Genomic DNA, 22,178 nt, shown 5'->3' with positions numbered 1-22,178 from the left:
AAGTAAAAACATCACGATTCACAGGAAATGCTCCTGTTTCCTTCAAAACAAAGCTCTGACGCTGCAAATATTCTAAAAATGCCTATTTTACGATTATTACAGACATTTAAAAAATTGGTTGAATTTACTTTTTGTTAATTGGTCTTTTCTTAAAGGTAAATATGCTAAAGTTTTTATTAAGTGTCCTCAAAGCAAAATAGATTGGTTTTATTTTGAAACTCTGACCAGAAACTCTTCCCTTCCTTCATGTCTAGCTTCACAGCGGGTTGTGATGTTAGCCTGTTTTCTTGGGCGCTCGTAGCTGTTTCCCACCTCTCTGTTAACTGTCTGAAGCGTCCCTCAGGAAACCATGGCCGAGGAGGCCGAGGGTTCCCCTCTGTCGTCCCAACATGACGGTAACTGTCCTGTGTTTGACGGCCTTCTCGGGTGGCGGGTGTAGGGGGGAGTGTTGACGGTTGACAGACCCGAAGGCAGCGGCCTCTGCATCCTTGACAACATTAGCCAGTTAGCATCATCAGTGCGACGTGTCACTGGCTCTTATTGAACATTTACTACCACCCACTGTGTGCTCTTACGAACATCACATTAACAATTTCAGTGTTACTAAACATTTAACTGACACAACAGGTGTTTTTTTTGGTCAAATTTACCAACCTATAAACCCAACAGAATAACGTTAGTTTCTCTGTACCACCACTCTCTCTAGCTGCTGTTTAGCTGTGAGCTTTATCTACTTAGACCAATTTGATCTAAATGTCGGTTCTGTTCCTGAATTTTAAGCCTGCCATACAGTTCTTGTGGGTCATATCAGCCAGATGTAAAGTTCTGAATATGTAGGATTGGACTTGCATGTGAGGCTGAGTGTATTTGTTTTGCAAGGCACCCAACTCTTCTACATTTGAGTAAGCAGTGGTTATGTTATCGATGTTACTAATAGTAAAGTTAATCATTGAATTTTTTTTAAATAATTTTCAGTCTTTGTTTAGCCACACTGAATTTCATAAAAGCATCCAATCCTCTACAATTGCGATCTGCAGACATTCTTTCTCAATTTTGATGCTAATGTTGCTAAACATGCCCTTAGAAATGTGTGCTAACCTCATCTAGATAACGAAAATAATGAGACAGTCATAAATAGAGCTCCATAATCAGTAGAATATCATTGCAGAATCAATATTGCATCAATAATGGGCTGATTGTATGCTAAGCGCAGTAGGCAGGCTGGAGTAGCAGTTCCCTAAGATGTGGTTGCTTGTATGCAAGTGAGAGAGGGCTTAAGATCCAATTGAGAAGATAACCTAAATACCAAAAAAAAATAGAAGCAAAAAAGCATATGTATTTTAAAAATAGTATAAAAGACATAGAAAAACAGGCCTGGAATTTATAAAATTGGTTAATATATTGGCTGTTGATAATGATTATGTTGCTGTTATACCAATTTTTAACTGCTTGTTTGCACAACAAGGAGACAGGGTCATGAGCTTCTTACATTTTTTGTCTTGTGGGTCAGAAGCTGGAAAGCGTTGCAGAATTTCACATGCCTTGCATAAAAAGTCTGATTGCAAATATTACATTTGGTCGCTTGTTTCGAATTCCCCTGTGCTTTGTGCCCATATCTGATATAGATTTTCAGTATTTGACATTACTATTGCAATGTCAATTCTTTGTTTGTGCACAGAAACCTGGCCCAGAAAGCTGATTCTGTTATAAATGTGCCAGTCTTAGACACTTTCCTTTTCCGTAAAACTCAGTGTTTACTTGTAATGATTTCTGGTGTTTCTCTTTGTGATTCGTAATTTCCTTATTTATTTCCAAAATTAAAAAGTAATCTCTGACTGAAACGGTTATAAGATCGACCTTAATGTCATTTTTATCTTTATTTGCCCCCGTTACAATTTTTTTTGGTTTCACATTTAAATCTTTCCAACCATCCAGCTATTTTTGAATACAAAAAAGAAGTTTCTATGTTATAATGCAGTTCATTAAGGGATAAAGCTATTCCTATGTGAAAATGTATATGCCACTAATCTGGAAAGGATTGCCAGTTCATCACAGGTCAAGACAGAAAATCACAGGTGAAGGTAATTTAGAGAAATCTTTCAAACTAACAGTTATGTTTTTGGATTGTGGGAGGAAGCCAGAGTACCCAGAGCGAATCCACAGGAAGAACAACATGCAAACTCCACGACTGATAATTTCCAAACATGATGAGGAAGGAGAAATAGCAACACTGGTGCTGACCTTTTAAACTTCAATGCATGACTAAATATTGTGTTTTTTTTTAATACTAACAATATTTCACTGGATTAAAAAGCTTTAACCAACTTTTAGTTTTAGTCACTCTGATCTACTTTAAAAGTCTTCTGTTGAGTAGACTGAAGACTGCTGGATTTTGTTGTTGGCTAGTTAATGTTTTTGTTTAAATTGGTAGTTTAAAAAAAAAAAGTATTTTAGTTGCTGTTACTGCTTGGGGCAGCGGAATTTAACTTTGTGCTTGAAAACACAAGGAATCGATGTGAAAATCCCATGTTGGAGTTTGCTCAGCTATCACATGACCAGCAGAGTCGCTCTGCACCTATCTGCTGCTCGCGGCTCGTAAATGTTTCCATTTGTCTGTCTGCATGTGAGAAAGTTGCTGTCTCCCTGCTCGTCCTGCTGGTTTTAAGTGACAGGAATTAAATCAGGTATGAGCCGCTCTTGCTGTAGGAAAAACCTGTGACTGAATGTATTGTCAGGTTGGTTAGGAGAGGACACAGTCTCTGCTCTAGTTTAGGACTGAAGCTAAAGCATGTGTCTTTTTTTTAGATGTTTTAACCTCTCATTTCGATTAATTACAAGATAAATATTTATTATTGTTTGATTTGCAGATGTGAGTCCAGTTAGGAAGACCTCAGGGGTGTAAAGTCACGATGATATGTTGCAATGAGTACATCATGGCTATACTGTACAATCAAAGGTCTTCCTGCATGTTTTCCCTAATGGAGCTCTACCGTGACTCTTTATTGAATGTCTTTATTTCTGTCATGCAAATGATCGATTAATTTCATTGATCAACTAAAGATTAATTGATTAGCATTTTCTCCAAAACCCTAGCCTTATTTTGTATCAAGGTCTTTCTTTAACACAAATGGCTAAGTTTTCCATAGTATGCTGAATTTTTAAAAAAAAAAGTACATCATTGTATTTTAGCATTTCTTTGAGTCTACTTTGTTAGATACTGACAGAATAAACAGAAAATTGTTACATTTAGACATATTTCTAAAATACAGCACAACAGAAACCTGAAGGGAAAAATAAAAGACGAAAAGAATAAAATATGTGAAACACTTATAGATACGAGGAGGACCGCAGACTTTTCTGTCGACTCCCGTGAAGATGTGATATATCTCTACGGTGAAACGTAACAAGTTCGTCGAGTGTCTATATTTAAAAACAGAATCAGATAAAAATTTATTTTGAATCCCACGACGGACTCTGTGGACGATGTCAGATTCCTATTGTGGGATACCGCCGCCATCTTTAATTCTGTATCAACTGGGTCCAATTAAGTATGGATGACCAGTGGCGCCCTCTGCTGGATGGCGGCCAAACTGCAACACTAAAGAAGGTCTGAGCAGGTGTTAATCGATTGGAACTAATTTTAATCTGATAAACCATTATTCGGCTATTCGATTTAACATCAGTTTGACAGAAAAGACACTAATATGGCTTTTTTTTCATTCAACTGTGTAAATTCAGGTTTTAAAGTGTGATGAATATTTTCAATGGTTTTCTATGCATTTCTCTTATGAGGTTTTAGATTCTGTAAATTATGTTTTGGTTTTTTTTGGTGTAATATAAAATCAGGATGGCAGCAAAGACAGCCATTGTCTTTATTTTGAAATTAATGGAAAATATTCTGTGGCATTTTTCCCTTAAAATTTAACTGAGCCGTTTTTGCTTATAGAGCTACAGCTGCCGATTTGTTTAGCAGCTAAAAGAGAGTTTACTATCTTATAAGAATCATTTATTTGTTTTTCTAGTTAAACAACCACATTTTCACAACTTTTTGATTTGCCGTCATGTTGATTATGCTGTCTAAAACTCTTGTAATTAAACAGTACAAAGTTTTCCTCTGTTTTGCTCCATCCTCTGTGGTTACATGCGATCAGCAGCTGACGAACTGCTGTGTGTTTGTTTCCTTCTCTCGTCTTCCAGAGGTGCTTCAGCAGCGTGTGGCGGCTCTGGAGCAGGAGAGGGCCGAGTTCATCCGGCTCAAGCAGCAGCTGGAGGCCGAGTTCAACCAGAAGAGAGCCAAATTCAAAGAGCTGTACCTGACCAAGGAACGTAGGTATCCCAAGATAGTGAAACTAGTTTTACTTCATAAATCATTGACAAGGAAGTCCCAAAGATCAGGAACTTAAAGAAGGAAGAAGTGCATTTGTCTGTTCTGAATAAGGGTTTCCAATGAAAGAGGATTAGGGCCAATAAAAAAACAACTTGCAATTCTGATTAAATTAGTTTTAATCTTCTGAAATCAAAAGTCACAATTCCTTTTTTTTAGTGGCCCTAACCCTCTTCCATAGTTTCCTGAAGATGCATGTGAAGGGGAATAAAAATGTTTTTAATCCTGTTCTGTCTGTTTTAACGCCATTTGTCTTGGATTTTTGCTCATTCGTGTCTTGTCTGATCCGTCTCGTTCCCCCAGAGGAACTTAAAAGACAAACCGAGGCCCTGGAGAACTCCCAAAGCGAGCTGAGCGCCGCGCATACCCAGCTGTCTCAGGCTCAGTCCGAGATCGAGACCATCAAAGCCGTGGCCACTGTGTCGGAAAACACCAAGCAGGAAGCCATCGACCAGGTCCGCAGCCAATGGCAGGAGGAGGTGGCCTCGCTGCAGGCCATCATGAAAGGTAAACTCAGCCTCTGTTGAACAAATATAGTCCCTTTAATTGTTTGATGAATTGAGCTTGTTGATTATTTACGATTTGTGATATAGTTTTAAATACAGACACTAAAAGTGCTTGTATTGGGAAGGTGTGAATTTTGCAATCGAACTCTGATGTGGACCAAAAAAGTGAACTGTGGTTACAATGCAATATTCTTATTATAATTCTATTTTATCATTAGTTAAGAAAATAAAGGTTAAGGAAAACTTAATAACAGAACTGTTAATGTTTCTGTTGTTTCACCTTTTACATGTAAACTACATGTTCCTTTTTGTTCTCTGTCTGCAGATACAGTGTGTGAATACGAGGTCCAGTTCCACCAGCGCCTGGAGCAGGAGCGAGCCCAGTGGAACCAGTACCGAGAGGCAATGGAGCGGGAGCTGGGCGACTTGAGGCGCCGCCTCACGGAGGGACAGGAGGAGGAGAACCTGGAGGACGAAATGAAGAAGGTAGATAACAAGACCTCACTCTGAGAACCTTGGCTCCTAACAACTCTGACTAGAGGTTTATTTTAAAATTTAAAATAGAATACATAAATAGATCAAATTCTGGTTCTTTAAAAAAGTTGAAAAACTCATTAAACTCAAATTTTGAGATAAGTGAGAGACTTTCTAGAAAAAGACTTGGTAACTTGAGGTTTTCTTGCAAAATTTTGACTTCTGGAGCTCAGAAATTTTCATGTTTTTTCTAGAAAATTTCTGTGATTATTCTCAAACCTTCTGAGTTTCATGGCAGAAATTTACTCCTCCTTTTTGTGTTTTCTTTCTATCTACAACAGCCCAAATACTATGTATTTGTTAGTGGTTTGAGTTTGAAAATGGGTCGCTTGTTTCAGGCTCAGGAGGATGCAGAGAAGCTGCGCTCCGTAGTGATGCCCATGGAGCAGGAGATCGCAGCACTGAAGGCCAAGCTGAACAGCGCCGAGGACAGGGTGAAGGAACTGGAGGCGTCCAAGGTCAGTCAGGAATATTTGGTTTTTAAATGATGGCAGTTGCAATGTTTCCTATCATTTCTTTAGATTTAGCTTACGATAGTCCTTTCTTTAAGAGAAGGACTATTCATTTCAGTTCAACTAAAAATACATTATTAATCCTAAGAAAAATTAAATATTGTTGGAAATCACATCATCTAAGTTTTATCAAAGAGTTGTAGATGCTTATTGCTGTGGGCAGTAAGAATCTCAATAAGTGGTGAGTATTTTTGTAATTTTTAGTGATTCAACCAAGCAAACTGGAACAATACGTCTTTTTGAGAGGCTGCTGGTATCAAAGAGCCTAACATTATAATTTTTTAGGCCCAAGACCTTCAGAAAATCTTGATAATAATAGTCTGAAATCACTTTAAAAGAGTTTTGGCTTCTATTCTGGAAATCTTTCACCATTTTTGTTTTATTTATTTATTTATTTATTTTTGTTTGTTTGTTTTTGGCAGGTGAAGGAGCTGAATCATGTTCTGGAGGCTGAGAAGTCGTGTCGTACGGACCTGGAGATGTATGTGGCTGTGCTGAACACGCAGAAGTCTGTGCTGCAGGAAGATGCAGAGAAACTACGCAAAGAGCTCCATGATGGTTCGTTTCAGGGCTTCTAGTGGAAGCTTTTTGATTAAAAGAAAGCTTAGAAGTAGAAAATGTGTGTAGTAGATTCGTTAAATAGAAAATTTGAGACTGACGAGTATGCCTGCTAACATGTTAGCTCGTTCCTTTTTGGATTTTGGAGAATTGTTTTAGATTTTTGTGGCCGGAAAAGTCTCTAGAGACCAGGTTATACATATGCAGCAACACAGGCAGGTACATTTCTCATGATTGATGTTCTTTCTCTTTAACATGCGAAACTCTATGAATATGGTTGAGGTTGAAGGTGCTGCTGATGGTAATCTCCTCTGCGTCTCACAGTGTGTCACAAACTGGAGTTGGAGCGGCAGCAGCACAACCAGCTGAAGCAGACGTGGCAGCGGGCCAACGACCAGTTCCTGGAGTCCCAGCGCCTCCTGATGAGGGACATGCAGAGAATAGAGAGCGTGCTGTCCTCCGAACAGCTCCGCCAGGTGGAGGAGATGAAGAAGAAGGACCAGGTACAGCAGCGGTCACTCATCGCTTTGCTGTAGAAGTTTTAGCTTTCACTTGAGCTCAGTTTGATGGATGGTTTACTTTTGTTTTCCCAAATGAGGTTGGAAGTCGTAAATGACGAAAAAATGCTCCTCCATAAACATGTTGAAACATGACGTCACATGCGCAAGATCCCGCCCCCAGCTCCATGCTGAAGGTTAAAACGCTGCTCACTGACTACCATTGGTTTTAGCTGTCAAGTTGCCAACATAGCACACTAAATGTTATATGTACTCATGATATATAAAAGAAAAAGGGATGCAGGGCTTTGCTACTAATTGTCAGTATTATGACAACTAGATAATAAGGTCTCAGGGTATCCCATTTCACAGATGAGTGAAAAGTTTTAATAAAAATAAAATGGCGTGGGAGAGGGAAGTAGGTCAGTTATGCTAGCTTGACTTTGACAATCTTAATATGTACATCTGCTGTGGAATTTGGTGTTTTGGTTCAGTTAAAAAAAAGGGGGAGCCACAATCCAACTCCTTGGTAGTTCATCAATAGAGCAGGGGTTTAAATTAGCTTATCAGCCACTGCTGATCACTTATTAATAATCGCAAAATAAACATCAAACCTGAAAACATAAAACTGTAATGGACTGAATGATCTGTTCTTTGTGTTGGAAATGTTTGTATTTTTTTAATGAATATGTTGCTATGGCAACAAGTCTGTGTCATACAGCTCATACAGAGAGTGAGAAAAAGGAAGAGTATGAGTAGTTTTGAGTTATTCTACTATGGTTTTCTGTGTTATTTTTTCCTTTACTGTGACACACTGCACTAAGTTAGTGATACCTTCATCTCTGGGTTTCATTTTGTTTGGATGGCAAGTAAAGCCATCCAGCATTGTGCACATTCCTAAAATTTCCAGATGTAAACAATGACAAATGCAACGTGTCTGTGGTTTGGAAAAGTCAGAAATCTGTTAAAGTCTTGAAAAAGATATTTGAGTTTCTAAAAAGTTTACTTTTTACACCAATTTTAAGTCAAGTCAAGTTTATTTGTATAGCACATTTCAGCAACAAGACAGTTCAAAGTGCTTTACATCATAAAAACATCTTTATGAAACCAACAACATACATTACATTTTAGAGAACATAGCCATCTGTTATACAGCATCCTGTCCTTCCCACTGCTGCCCAGTGCTACACACCATAAGGGATGGCTGGGATGATCTGACTGTACCATCCTGACATGCTAACAGCTCAGTATCTGGGCAACAGAGATTATATTTAACATTAATGCATCCTGGATGAAACCACCAGTTGCTGGCAAGCTCTGCTAATCCACCTCATTTACTTTTGCCACTCTTCTTTCAATCCCTGTCCACGGTTCATAAAGCCTCTTTTCTAACTCCTCTGGGATTTTGGGGTCATGGTTCAGGTGTTATGTGAGTTTTTGAAATGCTAATCAGCTGCTCCCAGTTGAGTGTAATCTTGTTGCCATGGTTACACATCATAAAAAATCTTCCAAAAATGAATAAGTAAGAGCAAAAATCCTTCCAGCTGCACAGCATCTAAAACTAGAGGAAACAATTGTCCAAACATCCAACAATTCAAACAAAAAATGATGGAGAAAAAAGTCTGGAAAAGAACAAATCAGAACTAATAGAGCTGCTCCAACATGATGCCACCATTCTCAGTTTCTTTTCTGCAAATAAATTGGCAACTTTTTCCTTTAATTAAAATCTTGGATGTTCTTTTTTATTATTGAGAAGATTGAGAAAAATGTCGCAATAAATGTTTGAGTTTTTATTTAGTAAGTGCTTTCATCCTGAGTATTTTGGCCCGCGTTGCAAAATGTTTGGAGACTCTGGGCGCTAATTACGTTAAAACTACCACTGCTGGAAACTGACTCAGGAAAAATCAAGGGAATTTTGACCTGAAAAAAATGTTGAGGGAACCCTGAGTTTGGGTGGTTTTTCCATAAGGAAAGCTTTACGGTCGCTGTAATCCAAGTAGAGAGGAATCAGACCAGCTGCACTGTGAGTTCAGGGATGAACTGGATCCATCTAACCTACAGCTTCCGGGCCTAAAAGGATTTTCTTCTCGTGCTCTGATACCACAGGGCACCTTGAGGGGTTTAATGGAGCTCATTTTCCAGCAGACACGGTGCTGCGTTTGGGAACATGCAACAGCCTCATGACCTCCATGCTAAACACATGAGGCCATCAGGCTGTTTTGTGTAGAAGTCGAGGTCTTTCTGTTCATTTACTTGCTGTTTTGATTCTCAGTTGGAGGTCATTTAAGACATATTTTGTCGTCTTTCAATAATACTGTATTTTTTTCCAAAGTCAGGTTTGATGTTTTTTGATAGCCATCACTGTCTACAAAAACTCTTTGAAGAATTTGAATTAATATAAGTTACAACAACATTTAATTTCCCATTGGGATCACTAAAGTAGTTTTGCATTTGAATTTTTATTAGTGTTGCATTAATTTTTTTGTCAAGTTAATTATAGGGTCTGTAATTAATTAATCACAATTAATCACATTTTAATCAAAAACATTTTAGGACTTAACTGATTAATCAGATTAATTGTGATTAATCGATTAGTAAAACAATTGTCAACTAGTTTTACTAGTTGTTACTACTAGTAATCGATCAATTGCTAACTGGAGTATACAGACTCAAAAAAGGCAATTGGTGAAACAATATATTCAGAACAGTCATTAAGCCAAAACTATAAAAAAATTTATACATTTTACATTAAAGTTAAAAACACCTAGTTGCGTCAACTCTTAAAAAATGAAATACACTTTGTAAATTTTTTATCCAATGGAAAGAGGAGGATTGTGAGAACAATATGCATTATCTAGTAACATAACCCCCCCTCAGCATCTCTTAATGTTGTTATCTTTGATAGCAGAATTTGTCCAGGCTGATGATCAGATCAGATTATACTGGTCTATCTAATAAAGGCACCACTTAGTGAGATTATTGCTGGGAGGGCCAGGAAAATGGGACAAATTCTGATTAAGATCTGTCTTTTTTTCCCAGGAGGAGGATGAGAAGGAGAGGCTGAGTCTGGTGAAGGACCTGCAGGAGGACGATGGAGGAGACAACACTGAGCCTCTGGAGGACTTCCTGGGGCTGAGCGTTGAGGAGGTACGTCATGTCATCTGATCCGTCCCCCCGAGACGCACAGCAACTCGTCTTGGTGTTGCCTCTTGTTCTGTTCCCTGGTGGAAACGTGAGCGTCTTCACCTTCACGCTCTGACCTTGCGTGTTTGGTTCCTCACTGGTTTAAACTGGAAACGTCTTTTTACGATTCTTTGTCTCCATCACTGGTTTTATATAAATATGGATCAAAAGTGGAATAAATGAAAGGAGCAAAGGAAAAAAATGGGATGTTTTTAATTACACAAACACAAAAGAGAATAAACATTGTGATTTACGTTCAGATTATAAATATATAAGACATCTGAGAAATTTTACAAGTCTTTAATAATTAGTTTTCTGTCGTCATTGTTCTAATTAGTTGAAACTTTGGTTTAAAACTATAAAACTTTCTTTTAATGGTTAACCTCTGGCTCTATGTCAGCGGTTTAATACTTTGGTTTTGCAAGATTGTTTGAAGTTCTCAAAGTCTTACTGTGACCACTCGCAACATTAGTACCTATTTTGTTGCATCTGTGGTCACTTCTGCCTAATTTCTCAGCATAAAGGGTGACTCTGCAGCAACTGTGGAGCAACCACAGCGCTACTCTGGTAGGATGTGCACAAACCAAGAAAGAAAATTGGTCTTAGTAACGGTTCTGCAGAGGAAGTGAAAGTCATTGTGACTCCCAGAGAGTTTAAAGAAGGGCAACAGCACTGCAAAATAAGTTGAATTCTTCAGCTAAATAACTACTTCTTCCTGAAGCTGCATTTTTGTTTCTCAGATTTTTTGGGGGGCAGTAGTTTATAGTTCTAGGTAACTTATTAATCGACACTGTATCACAGTGGGAAATGCTACTCAAGTCTGCTTTCAGATATTTATGGAATGTTAAAAGGGACAAAATGAAATAAATAAATTTAATTTCAAAATAAATTCATTTAAATACAAAATGATTTCATGGTTAATCTGTAAACAGAAATTATGCAAAACTCAAATTTTGCATGTTTTTATTCTTCCATTTGAGTTTCTACTGTTTCTAAAAAAACATCCCAAATGCTAAAAACTCAAACACTGTTTTTTGGCGATAAGTTTAGTTTTTGTGGTGTTTGGAAGATGAGCCGTTTCAAAAACCTCCAGATTATGAAGTCATAATCGAGGCCACTGTGTTTTATCTAGCAATCCAAACTGAGCTCCAGCACATTTGGTCAGCGGGTTTTACCGCTGTACAATGGCTGATGGAAAAGACAAGTGTTTTGTTGTTGATTTACCATCCAGAAACCACTTGCTGCATTGTTGTTGGTTCTGCAGAAGGCGACACTTCTGATTTTCAAAGATGTATGGTTGTATAATTGCGCATCTGTTTGCAGCCATTTCCACCTGCGAGTGTAAACGTTGACTTGGGGGGCATTGCTAGCAGCAGTTTAGTTGGATTTAAAGTGCTCATTCTTGGTGTCACACTGTTCCTATTTAAGTTCAGTAGCATTTAAAAAGGTTCCCTAAAAAATATTTTCTCTGACTTTGCTTTAAAAACTCGGCTGTTTTTTTTATTTAAACTACAAATTGTTCTTTCCTCTAAACTCTTATTTCTTTGTTTTCTCTGTCAGCCTCCGACCAACCACAGCGCTCATGGATCCATACACTCCTTAGACACTGACATCGTTGCCGGCAGCCCTTCGGACCCCTACAAGGACAACCTGCGGAGGGTCCAGTCGACCGACAGCCTCGGGTCCTCGCTGTCTTCACAGCAGGGACTCGGCGGACACAACCACAAGGCCAAGTCGGCCAGCAACCTGGACGAATCGGACTTTGGGCCCCTGGTGGGGGCCGACTGCGGCGTGACAGACAGTAGTTTTGGTGAGACCTCGTCCATCGGCTCCATCAAGCTGACGGCGGGTCACTTCCTGCTGACTAAGGACCAGGAGAAAGCGATAAAAGCCATGACGCCGGAGCAGGAGGAGACGGCGTCGCTGCTGTCCAGCATCTCCCACGCTCCGGACACCGCCTACTTACCGCCGTCCGGCTACCGACTCGTCAGCGACACCGAGTGGAACCTGCTGCAGCAAGAGGTGAACAGATTGGTTTTCTGTGCTTTAAGTTCCCAGTTTACTTCCTACCAGTACAGTGAACCCTCTCTTATTTGCGACTCCGCATTCATTCCTGTTTTGGAACATAATCCCAAATTATATGGAATGATGATTACTAAACCTTTGATATTTCATGGAATCTCAACAAAAGTAGTTTTGTTGAGTTTTATGTATTTTTCCCAATATAAACTTCAAAAAAAGATAAATATTCAGTTTTTTGTTTTCTCAGAAAAATATTAGGAGTGATTAAAAAATAGATTAATAGCTCTTGGGACTTTTTGGTGTCATAATGTTCCAAATTATTGGTAGAAATTCATCTATTTGCCTTTTTTCTGTTTGTTTTTTTGCAAAGCATGTTGAAAATATATATATATAAAAATGCATCTTTGGAAGCATAATATTTATGCTGAAGGGGAAGGGGTCAAATTGTAAAAGAAAAGATACTTTTGTTACATAAAAGATGAGAAGGCTCAGAATGTAGCCTTGAGGAACTCCAGATATACTGAGTGCTGATCTGGACTGATGATCATTCATGAACATTTTGTTGCCACATTTTTGTTGAACCAGGTAAAAAACGCTGGCAGGAAGCTCGGCCGACGCTGCGACATGTGCTCCAACTATGAGAAGCAGCTGCAGGCCATTCAAGGACAGGAGGCCGAAACACGAGACCAGGTACGCTTCTCTGCTTTCACAAAGACAATCCAGATTTATTTATTTCTTTTTATGAAATTATCATATTTTGCGACTTAATTTATTGTTTATTTTGAAGAAGCATTGGTGTAATTCAACTTAATTGTGTCGGAGAAGTCTCCATAGTTTGAGTGTTTTTTTCTTGCAGGTGAAGAAGCTGCAGGCCATGCTGCGGCAGGCTAACGATCAGCTGGAGAGGACGATGACGGAGAAACAGAGTCTAGAAGAATCAGTAAAAATAGGAAACGAGGAAACTGATGCTAAGGTATGTATCCTATAAATCTAATGAAACGATTAATTGTAATGAATCGATTATTGAAATAATCTCACCTACGTAGAATTTGACTGAAAACAAATAAATCTGTTTTATCGTGAAGGGTGGAAAAACGCTATTAGTCCAACAGGCCTTGTAGGAATTTTCCTAACATTTGTACGACTAAATCAATTAGTTAAAGTCTTAGTTGGCAGATAAGCAAATAAGGACAAAAAGTTATTCGTAATGAGAATGTGTCAAAACACTTCACAGCCTTGAAATGTGAAATGCCTTGAAATACAAGACATCTTGAATAACCTTTCTCACATCAGAGAGCTGTTGGTGTCACAGAGGGAAGAAAACAGCTTTAAAACAGGATGAGAGCAGCTGATATTATCTGCATTTCTTGCTAAAAACCCCTGAGAACCACCAACATGCCGACTGGTTGCCTGTGATGAAGGATTTTACAGATTCTGCTTTGTTTCGAGTTCATCTCCAACACCAAAAACATTCTATTGCTGCTCTCTCTGATGTGGAAATAGAAATCAAGTAGATAAGAATCTGCAGACGTATCTGCATTGCAACATTGTACTGCAAAAAATAACCAAACCAAAGACTTTACTATAGCATTTGTGTTTTGTCAGTTTGTAAGTGATAAGTTAATTTAAGATGGGTGATAGAGCTGTGGCCAGCCACGAACCTCTGGCTCGTATTCTGCAGGTTTCTGCTGTGCAAAGATCACAATCTGATGACTGCAGTTTATGAGGAAGCATTAATTTCAAGGGAATTCCTATTCATTTTTGCATCTTATCTTTATCAGTTGTTTTCAAGGTTATAGCTGATGATAGACGTGTTCATTTTCATAATGGATAAATATATAACAAAGCAAACATGACAGCTGAACGTTGTCGAAGCGTTGTGCCTCAGTGCATATCCAACACAAAAGTACTGAGAGCAAAGATTTATGTGGTAGGTTTATCTGGAGAGGAGCAGGAAGTGAGGTGAAATGCTGTCCCAGAGCACTAACCTGGAGACTTAATGATCTGGCACCTTACCCATGTATTTAAAAGTTCTTTTTGCCAACTCATTCAGCCTGTATTTCAGTGCAGGTGAACTACACCTGTGGTAAAGAGTGCCAACTAAGAGTTGTCCTATTGGCAGATTTCTCCAAGAAAACAGTTTGTGTTCATTTTACAACAATAATCCACCGACACTGTGATCCACAGTGTCCATTATCATGTACTGTAGTTAGTCCTGTTTTTAAGTGAGATGTAACGACAGAGCCTTTTTTATTGCCAAAAACGTGCCAGCTATTCTTTATGTTTCATAACCTCTCTATTTATAGATTTTATGAGTCTAAATTAGCAGTCTCTTGTGTTTTGATTTCTCTTCACAGGTGTCTGCCCTCATGCAGAGAGTCCAGGAATCAGAAGCGCTGCTCAGCACACTGCAGCAGGCCTTCAGTGAGGCTAAGAGGAACACACAGGAGCAGATGGTGAGCAGCGTGTTCAGCTGTTAACGCCACACCGCCTGTCCCCGCCTGATGGCTTTACTATCAGCATATAAAAGATGACAGCCAGCCTGAAAAGCTTCATCAGTTTGTCTTTGTTGATCATTTGCAGCCAAACTAAGCGGCAGCTTGTGGCTCCTGTCTGCTGTCTTTATTACTCCACTTAATCACTGCTTTTCACAACCAACCGATAACAAGACGAGGCTAATGGGTTTAGGATACGCTGATTGGACTTTATTTTTAAGATTTTTTTTTTTTTTCTTCAAAAAAGTTTTCAAACAATAAAAGGAGGGCCTGTTAGAAAATAAAATGGGAAATTATATTTACTAATACTATATAAACTGGGAGTGACAAAAAAAAACAAAACACTTTCCACAACAACAAAAAACTCAAAACAGAAGATACTTAGTTGATATGAGTCACGAAAACATTTAGTTTTCTTTTGCGATATTAAAAGTATGTATGAATTCTAGTATCTTCAAAGAGTCGCTGTGAATGGTGAAGCTGTGGGCAGGCAGGATCTCCACTAGCAGTCAGTCTTGCAACAAATTGAAGCTTCTGACTGAAGACTATTGTTGTATGGCAGTCTCGTTGGTGTCATAACATGCTAACAGCTCAATTAGACAATAACAGTTAAATCTCTTTTTAACTGTGAATAGAGAGATGTTGGAGTAGGGGATGTGATCCTTACCCACTATGATCATCGAAAGATGGTTTGAACTTCCTTCTCCTCTCTCTGCCTTTTAAGCTCTTCTGGGATTGGTGAGCTTTAGAGAGACTATTCAGCTACTCCAAGTTGTTAAAAAAAAAAGCAACCCAACTTTGTTGCCATGGTTACGGAAATAAAATAAAGTTAGAGCAAAAATCATTCCTCCTGAATAGTTGGAAAATCTTTTGCTGTTGATGATGCTTAAGCCTAAAGATATGAGTTTAAATCACACACCATAAATGAAAACCAACACCCTGGAGGAAATGATGATCCAAGCAGATGTGAAGAATATTCTTTTTTTCTTTTTAGGCGGTTCTGTTGAAGTCGAGGGAGCAGGTGGCGGATGAGCTAAGCCGACTACAGAGAGACAACGAGAGCCTGCAGGGTAAACACCGACTGCATCTAGAACTGCAGCAGCAAGAAGACTTCCAGATGCCCGACACTGTGCAGGTACGCCTTCAATGCACCTCACAGACTAAATCTGATTTAGTTAATAGTTTAATTGCCTAACATGAAACGACTGCATTCCTTCGGTGAACGCTCGATCATTTGTAGCAGCGGATGGATCTGCAGCTAAAAAAATACTTTTAACATCAAACCTTTCTACTTGACTTATCAACACAGTGTAGGGTTGATCTAATGATTAGTTTATATTAACTGATTAATAATTGGATAGCAAAAGGTGATTAATAGATTTTTTTTTTTACAGAATTTGAACCAGATGAAGCTAAAACTATTCCACTTGAGTAGTTTTGGGCAGGATTTATTTACAAAGAAGTTTTTTTAACATCCCATATGCCAAATTTATATTTTTTGTACAGTTTAGGCTGTGAATATGTTGGGGGGTTTTTTTAGCAAATGGCTTTTTTGAGTCTGAACTCTCAATACAGTTAACGATTAATTGATTACTAAATTAGTTGGCAACTATTTCATCAAACGATTAATCACAAATAATCCAATTAATTGTTTCAGCCCGTTTCTCCTACGATATAAAAAAAGAACAGAGGTAAAAAGGCGTAGATGTTCCAGTCTGAATTTCTGCTCATGTCCTGGAAATAAATGATTTAACAAATACAAATGTAGGAAATATAAAAAAGATACAACAATTGCATTGTTAAAACATGTGAAAAATAAATGTGAAGCCACTAGTTCAACCCAAACTTCTCATTTTGAGATTAGAAGCAGTTAAATAGTTCTCAACTGGATTGTTCTGCAGGATCTGCAGGGCCTGGTGCTGCAGTACCGGGACGACGTTGTGGCGCTGCGGACGGCGGCTGATCACGTGGAGGAGAAGCTAAAAGCTGAGATCCTGTTCTTGAAAGAGCAGATCCAGGCGGAGCAGTGTCTGAAGGAGAACCTGGAAGACACCCTGCAGCTGGAGATCGAGGGCTGCAAGGAGGAGATAGGTGAGAATCTGTAGCGTAAACGTCAGGCATCCTGCTGTTTTCTGGGCATTTATTTAAAAAAAAACTCTCCTCTGTTTCTGCTTTTTTTTTTTTTTACCTCCACTGATCATTGTATTACAGACATCTTGGAAGGTATGAAAAGGCTAAACTTAACAGCTTGCGTGTGTTAGCAGCACACAGTTTCTTGCAAAATTATTCACAGCCTTTGTACTTTTTCACATTTTGTGTATTTTATATGAAAGATTAGAATAAAGCAGACATAATAGACTCAATTTACTGCAGTTGATTTTTATAATTAGGGATTCCTAAAAGTGAAGTCAGGTTGAATTCAAATGCATACAATACTTTTTGATTTTTAAATATTTAAGCAATAAATTCTATAATTTCGTGACGCATTCATGCACTCTTGTCTGGGTTTCTCACATGAAGTCTGCCGTTTCAATGTGACGACAGGACGTGGGAAAGTTCGATGGGTGTGAAAACGTTTTGCAAGGCACTGTAGTTATCAGACTGAGCATAGCAGGCTTCAACGCAACGGGCCTTTTGTGTCCTCTGCTGTGAGAAAGTTCACCTCACTGTGTGTTTGACACTTGTACAGGTTTGTTTTATGGTACCATGTAGATGTCTTAAACCCTCCCCTCATTTCTTGGTAATTTCATATTAACACAGAATTACTAAAACAAATTTGATCAGGAGTTCTGCAGGCTTTCTGGAAAAAGCTCTGTTTTTTTCTGCTCTTTTTCTTCAGATTTATGATAACAATGTCATTTATTTTAATTAAATAAGTGAGGGATGATTTAAGACTTTTGCACAGAACTGTAGCTTTAGATGTGACTTTTTGTATTTCATGTTAAGTAGCAAATGTGCATGTCCAAAAGTGGGATTTAATAGTATTTCAGGGTATTTTATGTTTTTACATTGATCAACAACAAAGATCCTTAAATTCAGGAAAATGACTTCATCTGTTTTTTTTGTTTCTCTTTTGGCTTATGGTTCATACTATTAGATTTGATTAATTATTTTAGGATGGATGTATTCATTCATTCATTCATTCATTCATTCACAACTTAAATGATCCAAAACATAACAAATAATTAAAAACCAATAAAACCATTTTTCTGGAAACATCTGAGGTCTCAGACCTTTTTTTTGCTAAAATAAATAAGTATTTTTATACGTTTTTAAAGCAGATTGCCTCTGTTTTCTGAGGGTCCGTCAACTTTAAACCCCAGATTGTGCTGGTGTTGTTTTTCCTGCTCATCTGGTTCTGGAGGTCCGGTCGGTCCGGTAGCGTTTAGCAGCTCGTTGTGTTTGGTCTGTTGGTGTGTTTCTAACAAGCAGAGCTCAAACTACAGCCGCTTGGTTAAATAATTCATGGCTCAGAACTCCTGACTCTAATGATGCCTCTGTTTTCTCTGCAGCGTCGTTCTCCAGCCTGAAGATGGAGCTAGAGAGGGTTAAAGCAGAGAAGGACAAGGTGAGGCTCCCTCAGCCTCTTTGTGTTAATGTGTTCATCTGTACATCCATCTATTTATCTGTGACGTGCGGTCAGGGGAGGTGCAGTAAGGCTGCGATTGGACCAGTCGTGTCCTCCTGACCCTCTCATGTCATCGTGTTTGTTTTTGCAGCTGCAGAGCTGTTTAGCAGAGAAGACGGAGACACTGGACAGCGTCCAGGCCGTGAAGATGAGCCTGGAGCACCAGTTCAGAGAAGTCGCCACTGCAAAGGTTTGTGCTGCTGTTACATCCAACTCATGACATGTTGGGGGGAACAAAATGTGTTGGTAATTGAACAAACTGAATATTCTGAATGAAACTGGTGAAATATGAAGTCTTTTGTGTCTGTTTTCCATTTATACTGTGTGTGCCTACCATAGAGTGCATTAGAAAGTCAAGTTCTGGACGAGAGAGACAAAGCCCAGCGGCTGCAGACTGAGCTGGACGTTAGTGAGCAGGTCCAGAAGGACTTTGTCAAGCTTTCTCAGACTCTTCAGGTAACCAGAGACTGTTTAGTTCATGCACCGGTTTGCCTGTTAGTGAGTTTTCAGATCTCTACTCACCTCCCCCCACTTCTACATTGAATCTCACACAGTTTTCTTGAAGCGCCTTGGAGCCGTGATCCAGACAGAAGTGATGAAATCAGAATCGTCGTTTGTTTTTTGTCCGCAGGTCCAGCTGGAGCGAATACGACAGGCAGAGTCCCTGGATCGGATCAAAGTAATCCTGAACGACACCAACCTGACCGACATCAACCAGCTTCCAGAGACATGATGGCCTCAGACCGGAGACTGGGTTCAGTTTGGTTTCCCTCTCTGCCCCTCCCACCGACCCGCTAACGTTATTATCCGACCCGTAACCACACTGGAAGAATTTGGAACGACAGGAAATCCCGGCTGTCTGTGTACATTTCAAGCTTCGGATGGAATAATGAAGAAGAACACTACTAAAACGTGTAAATAACTTAATGTGTGACTGTGGATTGAGAGGCTGGAAGCCCCTCTCTGTGTGATGGGGGGTCGGCCTGTGTCATGTTTCTACTGTAGATACGACTGTCTGTATTAGCTCAACCAAAAACAAAGGTTTGTCGTCCTCTAATGCACTTTTCATCTCTCCGTCTCCCTCTGTGCTCAAGGCGTTTGATAATCGCTTCTTTAATCCACTCACTTGTCATTCTTTTGTCTTTTTCTCTGCCCCCCCGAAACAAATAATGAAGGATGAGAAATACTTGCACAAACTTTAACTGGGATAAAAGGATCATAATGCAACCAATAGCTTCTATTTCTTTAAGGATTTCCCGTTTTCGGTGCTCATATTGTCTAACAAAAGTGTTTCATCAATAAGAGCTTGTGTGGAACATTTTCACATCTGAATTTGTGGGCTTTAGTTTTCCCCCTAACAGTCAGAAAACACTATTTAACTCCAGGAACACTTAGAGGAGAAGAAGAGAAAAAAAAAAAGACAGTGAGACATCAAAATAGGATGGAATGGATTTTAATTTGCTTCTGTTATGGTTTCCTTTTTTCAGGTATTTCTTGACCTGATGATCTTAATGTCTTTTTGAAGATCTTAAATGTTAGTGGGCAGAAGAAGTGGATTCTTAACGAGCTGTTTTCTCTCCTCCCCTCCTCCCCCCTCTGGCTGCTTGTCTTCACTAAACTGTCATGAAATGGTTCGTCTGTCACTACGAGAACTTCTGTTGTCTGTGAACTGATTTGAATTAAATGACCTCAAAAGTGTCAAGAGTTCATTCCTATGTGGAGTAACGAGTTTCTATACATTTAGAAAAACCAGGAAAAATACAAATGTGACATTCCTTCACATCAACCATCTTATTTATGATAATAGAGGTGAGAACTTTGGATGTGTTGATTTTGTTTTCATAAAATTAACTCAATGCTCACCTGCTTATTGCAGCAAACTTACAAGTAAAAGTGTTATAATCAGAAACGGGACGTGAACGCGTAAATTAATTAGAGGTTTCTGTCCCCGGTTGGAAACTTGTGTTGTGTTTCTGGTACGCCCGTAAATCTGTTGCACAAGTGGCATCCGTAAACAACAGCGATGGAATGGATTAAAAATTTTAATTGAGTCACACCATTGGCTATGACTACTATTGAAGAGGCATTTTTTATTTTCAATATGTAATTGGAGTGTGCCGGTGCCTCTTCGTGATTGGTGGAGCTGATATAGGTGTTGCAACAACGGACCACCCGTCATTGGTCCTCTGCTCATCCCGAACCCTCGCGCCTTTGCTTTTGACGGGCTTATTCAAACACATTTAAAGGTGAGTATGACGTCGAGGGGTTTGTAAAGGTGCATTTCCTTTCATTTTGTTCCTCCCAGCTTGACTGATATCGCCTCCCAGAGCATGGCTCGGCATCACACCAGAGGTTCCAGGCCATAGACATTGTTCGCAGTAACCCTTTAAATCGTTTTAAATTTTACTTTCCATAAACAAACTTGTAACGTTGATTTTGGACACAGTGTTACACATGTGTCTTGTGAAATAAACATGTTTCCACCAGAGCTTGCCACTGTTGCCAAGCCGCCATGTTGAAATGCAAAGTCGGAGCTGAGCCCACTTTCCCAGTGGAAAATCCAACTTCGGAAAGCATTCCAGTTGATTTTGTTTTGACTGGTAAATTGCAATTTCCCAGTTACGACTACAACTGGAACACAGGATTAATAATGGAGAAGTTATTAAAAAGAAAAATAAATAAATATGGTCAATTATGTATTAAAGCATTAGGTAAGATTCCCCTTTTTAAAATTATTTGGTGCATGTTAAGTGTATTGACACATTTATTGGGCCATTTATATATTTTTTGCTTTTATATTTTATTATGTCAGTTTCTATCCTCCATACCATACTTCACCAATTATCACAGTTGGCCTCGTTGATGTAATAATAACCTGTCTTCGTTGGGGGTTCAACCATTTGGATTGGTAGTATGTTCAGTGTATGTGTCACTTTCTGAAATAATTGGCGAACGGGCTTTTTTTCTTTTATACGTTTGGTATTTAGTTGTTCTTTACACTTTGAAAAGAAGCAAGAAAAACGGATATTATGTAGATCTCATTGGTTTATAATTCCTTTATTATGAAGTGCCCAGTGTCATTTATTGGCCTGTAAAAATCTTAATTCTCACATTTTCTTGTCTGATTCAGCAGGGTGGATACATTAGATGCATCTTTCTGGGGAGAGGAGCATGACTGTGAAGTTGGCCTCTGATTCCTTGTCGAGGAAAGATATTACAAAGTTTAGCCGTAGATTCACTTTAAAATGTAATATAAAGGTCCAGTTGACCCCAAATGGTGTTCAAAGTAGGGCCCAGGGCCATTTGTGGCCCCTGAAGTGTTTTTGTGCTTCCCACAGAAATATGACATCTATGACATTTACATTACAATGGACTTAGAAAAATGTTAGATGCAACTCAAAGTGATCATCTTTTTCAACCCCTCTGTTTTCATTCTATTTTCATGGTAAATAGAACAACATGTTGGTGCAGTAAAATCTGCCTTTAATTGCTGCATTCAAGCTTTGATAAGTGTTTTAAAGTGAAGACTTAACAGATTCTGTTTTATTGATGAGAATAGACAAAATATATTTTTGTTTTCTTCAATAGAGGCTCCAATAATAAGCAAACTATGCTATTTATTTTCTAGCTTTAGTAAATATTGACATGATAACCCAAAGGTTCTGAAAATACTTTACATTTTGTTTTCAGCAGAATAAAGATTGAACAAGCTGTGTCTATTTGACGAATGTTCGGATGTAGTTTGGACTGAAGATGATCTTAAAGTTGGGGTCACAAATACAGGGGGGGCCATAAGTTTCCATACATAGAAACAATAAACATCTTATATTGGACAACCGTTTTTACTGTTGTGGGACTC

At 38.8% G+C, this 22,178-nt stretch overlaps 1 protein-coding gene across 2 annotated transcripts; it reads left to right on the top strand.

Moving 5' to 3' along the window:
• The first annotated feature begins 245 nt into the window (after positions 1-245).
• On the top strand, positions 246-20,028 carry rabep1 (rabaptin, RAB GTPase binding effector protein 1). 2 transcript variants are annotated; one of them, XM_032577231.1, is made up of 19 exons: positions 246-395; positions 4,198-4,326; positions 4,688-4,891; positions 5,216-5,376; positions 5,763-5,882; positions 6,359-6,494; positions 6,819-6,997; positions 10,031-10,138; positions 11,735-12,196; positions 12,782-12,886; positions 13,053-13,169; positions 14,554-14,652; positions 15,686-15,826; positions 16,593-16,782; positions 16,903-16,914; positions 18,204-18,259; positions 18,411-18,509; positions 18,659-18,775; positions 18,951-20,028. In XM_032577231.1, exons 1-19 carry the CDS (start codon positions 350-352, stop codon positions 19,050-19,052), a joined length of 2,583 nt encoding a protein of 860 aa, XP_032433122.1. In that variant the 5' UTR covers positions 246-349; the 3' UTR covers positions 19,053-20,028. The 2 variants fall into 2 exon arrangements, with proteins under 2 accessions (XP_032433122.1, XP_032433123.1); XM_032577232.1 differs by lacking the exon at positions 16,903-16,914.
• Positions 20,029-22,178: the final 2,150 nt, after the last annotated feature.

This window comes from Xiphophorus hellerii, chromosome 11 (genome assembly GCF_003331165.1).
Source record: "Xiphophorus hellerii strain 12219 chromosome 11, Xiphophorus_hellerii-4.1, whole genome shotgun sequence".
Classification (NCBI taxonomy): domain Eukaryota; kingdom Metazoa; phylum Chordata; class Actinopteri; order Cyprinodontiformes; family Poeciliidae; genus Xiphophorus; species Xiphophorus hellerii.
This window is presented reverse-complemented; position numbering and strand designations above follow the sequence as displayed.